We start from the raw sequence: 8,630 nt of genomic DNA, 5'->3' as shown, positions 1-8,630 counted from the left end.
TACATAGTCAGGTAATACATACCTAGCAAAATAATTATTTAGCATCTTATTACATACTCTAAATAAATCGGTACATAGTTTACAAAATATGATGTTTATGAGTACACAGTATATGGCTAAGTGATACATATTTTCGGGCTTTTTAATATATATTGTAGCTTCTTTGATCCTAGGAAAGGAGCGAATTGGAGAAAGAGAAATAGACTCGAGGTAGAGAAGGACGGCCTAACGGATAGGAGACCAAGCTTGACGAGGAAGAGGATAGATGGAGAGAGGCTTGACAAGGAGAAAGAGAGGATGCAGGCAGATGGCCTCTTTTCACGCATTCGATTTTCTTTTTTCTTTTTTGTTTTTTTTTTTGAAGTCACGGAACTCATATGCTTTCCCTTTTATTTTTGTTTTCCTAAGTCACTGACAGATTCAAGTAGTAGCAGAAGTTCCGTCCTGATTTGATTTTTATTTTTTTTAAAAAAAATGTTAGAGAAAATATGGCAAAATATACGGTATTCCTTGGTACATGCACTAAAGGATGTTTCTTCCCGTTATTCTTCGTTAGTGCTTGGCCGAAGATGGCAACGATGCGTCATCATGTGATAAAGCGCGGGGTAACAGCGATAAAACTTCTTCAAAATCATAATTCTACTTGACCTGGTTTGGTTGGGAATAAACATGGTATATTAAAACCCTTGTACCTAATCTTAGAAACATCTTTGAGGTCTGATGGGCCATTTGTTCCACACCATTCATAACATGAGGGAAGGGAATGGCTGGTCCCTGCAACTCCTTTTCTCGATGATGTTATTCGTGGGCCAATAGAGCTGTTTTGTTCTAGTGATCTTAATTTGCCTGTAGAGTCACAGTTAGAAGTGATTTTCTTGGGTTGTTTTCCATAATAAAATGAGGGTTGTTCTATCACTTTCAATCTTTATGTACCCCCATTCGGATTTCTAGGGATGCTTTGTTATATGAGGTTCTGCTTATTTCTTCAAAACAGTATGATGATAATACGCTATTGCACGAGTTTGAACAATGTTTTTTGGTAATCTTGCTCGTCATAGTAAGCTCTCCTTGCAGGTTGGCAACTATAGAGTGCCAGGAACCAACTTGTCTTTCAGCATGAATATCCTTGGCAAGATTTATTATCAATACAGTATTCCGGTGAGGACCCTTATCTTTTTTTTTTTTTTTTTTTTTTTTTTTTTTTTTTTGCTGAAACGGAAGTATCATATATAACGTGTACGGATACAACCAAGAAAGTCAAAAAAAACAGTACATTACGGAGAGTACTAGGCACCTGCGCCCCTCCCACTCTCATAGGTGGTTTTCTGAATGGTTGGCGACAAAGAAAGCCACCTAGTCCGCAGCCCCATTCGCCTTCCTGAACACATGCTTCGCTTGTTAACCATCCCATCACACAATATGGCCCGGATATCCCTCAGTAGTGGATGGTGATCACCGACCCCACCTGACGTCTGCAGAATCCATCCAATGATCGTCGCCAAGTCACCCTTCGGAAGAATATCTCTGGCCTGCAACGCATGTCGCACATAACTCAGTCCGGACCAAGCTACTCTCAACTCCATCTGTGACACGGAGGTGTCAAACAGCTGGTTGGCAACTATAGAGTGCCAGGAAGCAACTTGTCTTTCAGCATGAATATCCTTGGCAAGATTTATTATCAATATAGTATTCCTGTGAGGACTCTTGTCTTTTCTTTTCTTTTCAATATTTTATATGGGTAATTAATTCCCCACCCTCCGATGGACCTGGTATAACAAAAAGTCTCTGTTGACTATAACTGAAATGTCCGGTCCAATAACTTTACTAACTTTAATTTCCGGTCCCTAAGAGCATTATTTTTGAAAGAAAATGCCGAAGATGCCCCCGCCCCCACGGTAGGGAGGTGTCGAAGAAGAGGAAGAAGAACAGGTTGGTCTTCTGCACACAAGCCGCGGCCGCCGCGAGCCACGGCTCGGCCCCTTCCCGAGGCTGCTACGGCTCGACCCCCTTTCGGCGTCGTCGGCCTCACGGAAGAAGAAGAAAGGAGAAGAAGGAAAGAGAAGAAGGGAGGCCAGGTCGTGGCTGCTGCCGGCCACAGCCCGACCCCCTCTCGGGCCCTCTCCTACGGCCGCCACGGCCTAACCCCTTTCTGGCGTCGCCGCCTCGCGAGAAGAGAAGAACTTCATCGCTAGCCAACTGCGGTCGCCGTCGGCCACTTTTCGGCCCTCTCCCATTGCCGCCACGGCCTAGCCCCTTATGGTGCCTCCGCCCTTGTGGGAAGAGAAGGAGAAGAAGGGAGGAGAAGAAGAGAAGGAAAAAAAAAAGAAAAAGAAAAGAAAAAAGAAGAAGAAAAGGAAAGAAAAAGAAGAAAAAGAAAAAAAGAAAAGAAAAAGGAAGAAAAGAAGAAAAAATAAATAAATATATAAATGAATGAATGAATTAATAAGATAATAAATAAATATATTTCAATGAAATAAAATAATAAATAAATACGAATAAATGAATAAATAAATAAATAAATAAGATAGTAAATAAATATATTTCAATGAAATGAAATAATAAATAAAATAAAAATAAAAAATAAATAAATAAAATAACATAAAATAAATAATGAGTGAGTGGTAAATAATTTGATCTTTATGATATTGATAGGTACAGTAGATTTGTCACCATTGCAATTAGTTAAGTAAGCATGGAACTCAGTTTATATAGCCTCGAACACAATTAACTCACCATTGCATTAGGTTAGTAAGCTTGGTATATACGTAAGCTTAATTTAGCATAACACACAGTTCATATAGCATGACACACATTTAAGTAAGCTTGGCATGCAGTTAATTAATGTTTGAACACTTAATCGAGCATGACACAAATAAGTCTTTTCGGCACATAGTTAAATAAACTTGAAACATACTTAATCTAGCCTGGCATACAGTTAAATCATCTCGGAATATAGTTATGTCTTCTCTATATACAAATAAATTTTCTCTGCACAGAGTTAAGATGCAAAAGGTTTGAGCCATCTTAACTTTGTGCAGAAAAGATTTATTTGTGTACAGAGAAGACGTAACTGTGTTTCGAGATGATTTAATTATGTGTCAGGCTAGCTTAAGTGTGTTCTACTTAATTGTGTGTGGAGACTTAACTATATACCAGGATAGATTAAGTGTTCAAATATTGATTAACTGTATGCTAAACTTACTTAAATCATCTCAGAACACAACTATATCTTTTCTGCACACAGATAAATCTTCTCTATACAGAGTTAAGATGGCTCAAACCTTTTGTAATATTGAGCCATCTTAACTCTATGCAGATAAGATTTATCTGTATGCAGAGAAGATGTAACTGTGTTCCGAGATGATTTAACTGTGCCAGGCTAGATTAAGTGTTCAAACATTAATTAACTGCATACGAAGCTCACTTAAATGTATGCCATGCTATATAAATTGTGTGTCAGGCTAGATTAAGCTTATCTGTGCATCAAGCTTACTAACCTAATTGCAATGGTGAGTTAACTGTGTTCGAGACTATATGAACTGAGTTTCAAGCTTACTTAACTAATTGCAATTGTGACAAATCCACTGTACTTATCAATATCATGAAGATCAAATTATTTACTGCTCACACATTATTTTCCTTTTTATTTATTTATCTGTTCATTCGTATTTTTTATTTATTATTTTATTTCATTGAAATATTTTTATTTATTATATTTATTTATTTATTTATTCATTCATTCGTGTATATATATATTTAGTTATTTATTTTTCTTTTCTTTTCTTCTTTTTTTCTTTTCTTTTCTTTTCTTCTTTTTCTTTCCTTTTTCTTCTTTTTCTTTCCTTTTCTTTTTTTTTCTCTTTTCTTTTTCCTTTCTTTTTTCTTCTCTTCTTCTCCTTTCTTCTCCTTCCGCGCGGCCGAAGGCACCGGAAGGGGGGCGAGCTGTGGCGGCTGAGGGAGGGGGCCAGGCCGTGGTCGGCGGCAGCCGTGGAAGGTCAGCAGTGAAATTTTTCTCCTCCCGCAAGACCGGCGGCGCCCAAAAGGGGCCGAGCCGTGGCCGGCAGCGGCCCTTCTTCTCCTCCTTTCTTCTCCTTTCTTCTTCTCTCGCGAGGCAAGCAGTGCCGGAAGGAGGCCGGGCCTTGGCGGCCGAGCCGTAGCCAGCGGCCGAGGTGTCTGACAGTGCACCCCTCGGCCTCACCGTCTTCCACGAAAAGGTCGCTATTCATGAAAGAGAGGAAGAGCGGAAGGGTGAGGAGTATTTTCATCTCATGATGGAATATCAAAATGTCGTTGGACCGGTTGTTAAAGAACCGATCAACAGGGACTAAAGATTAGAGACTGGTCAAATAATGGGCCGGCCCTTCATTTTCCCTATTTTAATGGAGGGATCTCACCAGCAATGGGGGGAGCATAGCTAAACTCCATCCAAAAGGTTCAGCTGCATAACCTTGTGCATCTCAAATCACTAGAGGGACCACTTACCCACCCATTGCTGTCCAAGAAGACAGGTGAACAAATTAATATATAATAAATGTTCAGCTACCCAATCGCCCGCATTAAATAGGTGAGACCAAATGGAAATTAAGAGTAGCAGCAGCCTACCAGCATGTTTTGCTTGCCATGGGCCCTATACAAGGGAAACTCCAGTATTGAATTCCATGTTGGTGAGATTGGTGGAGAAAGAAGGTTTCTTTTCTATTTCTTTTGGATCTTTCGTGGGGAATTTGTTCAGGGAGGATGGGCAATCCTTGGAATGTGCCTGTGGGTGGCAGATGGAAGGCAGTGGAGAGGAAGCTGAGGGTGGGAGAGGTGGCTCTCAGGTGTGTTATATGTGGGCTTGCCGTGCTTGTGGCTGCCCTTGTGGGGACTGACACCCAGACCAGGAGGATCGTCTACCTGGAAAGGAAGGCCAAGTTCACGGACATGAAGGCTTCAGTGTAAGCAAGCCCTGAAGTCTTTCTTCATGTCATATTAATAAAAAAATTAATGTTCTTTGCACCAACTTACTTGTTTTTGTTTTCTTCCCTTGCTCTACATTGCTTTTGGGTGCAGGTTTCTGGTGATATTTAATGGGATTGCTGCATGTTATAGTCTTATACAGGGCCTGCGATGTATAGTAAATGTAACCAAGGGGAGTGTTCTGTTAAACAAGCCCTTCGCTTGGCTTATTTTCTTATGCGATCAGGTGAAAGAAATCTATCTTTGATGGATCCTTATTTGCCGTCAGCCTAATTTGCCAAAATGATTATTTTCTATACGTGCCTTCAATTTGCCAGCCATGTTGATCTGTAGAACCATGCGTATCGACTGATCTAATATTCATATTTTCATGCAAAATCCCTTCCAATCCCTTTTTAAAACTTTGCTTACACATTCTACATGCAGTAGATTATTGTTGTAATTGTTAGCCAGCCCTGCATCTTCCTCGTTTCTGAAATATATCCTTGAATTAAATATCTGGTGTTGGGTATTATGCACGAGAGGAAAGACTTGGATAGTTTTTGATTAAAGGAAGAATTGGAAATTGTGATTCCAAATGATAAATATACTTGCATATGGAGTTAGCATTCCTCTCGCTTCTCGCCAGGGTTTGCCAAACTGGGCCGAACCCGGTTCAGGTAGTATGGAGCAGATCCGGTGCAAAACTGAGTCGGTTCGACAATCCTATTTGGTTCCGACTGGAACCGTTATTGGATCGGCCGGCATCGGTCCTTTACCGACCGAAACAGGTCGGTTTCATGTCAAATGGGTGCCAACCGGCCGGTTCGCACCGAGTCAATCCGATTTCGAACCGGGTTGGATATGGCATTAAACGTATTTAGGGGCATACAAGCTACTCTCCATAAAAATTGGTATTCATTTATTCAAGTTTTGATGTGATTATGTGTACCGTGGCCTAGGTCTAAATTTAGAAAAAATTGAAAAATAAGTAGCCTTTGATGCATGCCCGAGGGCCTAGAAACATATATGTTTCATCCATTATTGGGTTATACATGAATTTAAGCTGAAATTAATTTTTTAAATATTAATATTAAAAAAATATTTTTAAAAATAATAAGTAATATATAAATAATACCAAAAATTAGAGGGGTGGATTGTTGTGCCTTCTGACTATGTTGATGATTCGGATATCTACGAGAGGTATCGTCACTCGACTTGATTTCAAATACCGGTATGTATGTTGGACTTTAAATGTATGTAATTGATTGTATTATTTTTTAATTTTCACGTTACTACTTGAAGCAATAAGATGCATCATATAGGTTAAACCAGGATGATAGAAACATCAAAAAATATTAAAAAAATCAAATTAGACTTAAATTCATAAAAAAAGTTTGAAAAGAGTAATTGCTAATTAAATTTTTTTGAGAACTCCAAAAAAAAAGGTGTGTCGGTCATGGGCCAACACGCCCTACAGATTTGGTACGGTACTGAATCGGTACCAAACTATATCGGGTGCCGACTAGTATAGATTTAGGTACGGATGTGGGCCGTGTGGCGGACCTTGCTTCTCTCTCCTAAGTAAAATGCTAAAACCAAGGTGCATTTTCATTAAAGAGTGAGGTATGTGTAGAGTGATGCTACATACAATATGGGAGGCATAAGGACCATGTATGAGGGCCTAAGATATTTATGTTCCAAATGGTAACAGTGATTTGCTACAATATAGTTACCATGTCCTTATGATCTTGGTACATATTTTTTACAGAAAAAAAAACATTGGCTTAGCAAAGGCACATCAACATCAATTGTTATACTGCGAATACTGCTCGCTGCACAATATGTGTGATGTGCTGCTAATTTTGACCAAAATTTATGCCTATTTTTTGTTGAACAATTGAGCCATCTTTATGTAGCATATTTCTTTTAAAGAACTACTTCTGTTCAACCTTAAAATGAAATTTAAAATAGAACATAACTAAGATGTCTGCAAATTGTGATGAAATAAGATATTGTATAAATTGTCTTTGGTACTGCAGTGGACTTCTTTTTCCATTTAAAAATGCATTCATAACAATTACCATTTTGAGATGAAACCTATTGCATATAATCTGATAAGGTGAACTCGATCAGCATCTACTAATCCAATAAAAATTGTTGCCCGTGCGAGTGATTGCCATTTAAGCGCGAGGCCCTTCGTTACTCATATGGTCTCTTGGAGCTTATGAATGTTGATCAAATTTGCAATTAGAGATTAGTTAATTCGTATACTGTATGCATTATTATTGTTATACACTTTTTCGATCAAACTTCACTAAAAAAAAAAAAAACAGAGCTGATAAATAAACTTATACACTACATCATGTTGAATAATGTGTAACCCATCTATTTCAGGTAATGGCATATGTATCAGTAGCTGCAGTGGCTGCAAGTGCACAGTCAGGATTGCTTGCACAGTTTGGCCAACCAGAGCTTCAATGGATGAAACTATGTGATCTGTATAGGGGATTCTGCATCAAGGCTGGATGTGGTTTAGCGATTGCATTTGTGGTCACTTCTTGTATTCTCATACTTTCCTGTATCTCTGCATTTAACCTTTTCCGACTGTATGGGAATAACAAAAGATGAGGGCAGTTGAAATGGTAGGACATAGCTCTTCTCCCTACTTTACTCCTTCCATCTCTCTATAGCTAATTTGCTGGTATATCATAACGATGACCTTTGTATTTTTCTAAAACATATGTTGTAATTGCTATCCAATCATGCAATGTTGTGCCTTTTTTAATTTGGTAAGCATTCTTGTGCATCAGAGACCAATTTAGCCGCAGATTTGAATACTAAATAGTGGATTATGGTTTTGTCCAGGGTTTGCATTATTGATATTATTTAAATGAAAGCGTGTCGTGTGAGTATAAGACGGTATCTCATGAAGAACTTAAAGCAAAATTTTGACTAATAGACAGTTTCTACGTCATGATTTTCGAATCAAGAAGTATCAGGTATCATGGTGGGTGGCCAAGATCAAGATGAATTGAGATCCCAATTTAGCATGGTTGAGACGGAAGATCGAGGATGCTAAGGAAATCAATTTCGAAACCTTTGACAATCTCTAGGAAAGTAAAAAAAGATTAAGAAGGACCTAGGTGACTCTTTAAGCATAGCGCAAGTTGAATTCGTTGGTGAGAGCTTACTTTGAAGTAAGGTTGTCATTCTAACTCGCAATCCTGGTGCTTGACTCGGAATTAAAGTCAAATCTATTGAAAATTTCAGGTTGGGTTGGGATTTGAGATTTTTATACCTGACTTGACCCGAACCCACATAACTATCTCGTTTTTTACATACATACATGCATGCATCCATTATATCACATATGTACATATATGTATATATATGCACACATATGTACACAAAGATGTAGTAGATACATGCATACATATATATTTTTAGTTTCACTTATATCCTTCAGTTAAAAAACTAAAAAGTAATGTTATGTTAGATCATGTTTGGCTATTTATACTTGACTTTAAGTGAATGCATCTTTTCAAATTTCAAGCCTATCATTACTACATAGTCAACCATCAAGTGCTCGTTCGTGATTTAGTTTTGTAGCATATATTGGATGTCTCCATTGATGAACTTCTCGAAATTAAGTATGGATTATTCTGTTGGATTAACTCTTCAAGATATAA

General features: G+C 38.3%; 1 protein-coding gene across 1 annotated transcript; it reads left to right on the top strand.

Annotated features, from left to right (window-relative positions):
• The first annotated feature begins 4,587 nt into the window (after positions 1-4,587).
• On the top strand, positions 4,588-7,734 carry LOC103708628 (CASP-like protein 2B1). Its single transcript, XM_008793648.5, has 3 exons — positions 4,588-4,937; positions 5,053-5,185; positions 7,336-7,734. The coding sequence occupies exons 1-3, from the start codon at positions 4,738-4,740 to the stop codon at positions 7,567-7,569; spliced, it is 567 nt and encodes a 188-aa protein (XP_008791870.1). The 5' UTR covers positions 4,588-4,737; the 3' UTR covers positions 7,570-7,734.
• The last annotated feature ends 896 nt before the right edge of the window (positions 7,735-8,630 follow it).

Source organism: Phoenix dactylifera, chromosome 5, assembly GCF_051530095.1.
Source record: "Phoenix dactylifera cultivar Ajwa chromosome 5, Ajwa_hap1_PhDact_Kaust_v1.1, whole genome shotgun sequence".
Taxonomy (NCBI): domain Eukaryota; kingdom Viridiplantae; phylum Streptophyta; class Magnoliopsida; order Arecales; family Arecaceae; genus Phoenix; species Phoenix dactylifera.
The sequence above is the reverse complement of the archived record's forward strand: the minus strand, read 5'-3'. Positions and strand labels throughout refer to the sequence as shown.

What these genes read in the sequence shown, in the direction of transcription:
- LOC103708628 (XM_008793648.5), top strand. Translation starts at nt 4,738, where the DNA reads ATGGGCAATCCTTGGAATGTGCCTGTGGGTGGCAGATGGAAGGCAGTG. An exon ending in ACGGACATGAAGGCTTCAGT is followed by an intron (nt 4,938 to 5,052) that starts GTAAGCAAGCCC and finishes TTTTGGGTGCAG; the next exon opens with GTTTCTGGTGATATTTAATG. An exon ending in TTATTTTCTTATGCGATCAG is followed by an intron (nt 5,186 to 7,335) that starts GTGAAAGAAATC and finishes CATCTATTTCAG; the next exon opens with GTAATGGCATATGTATCAGT.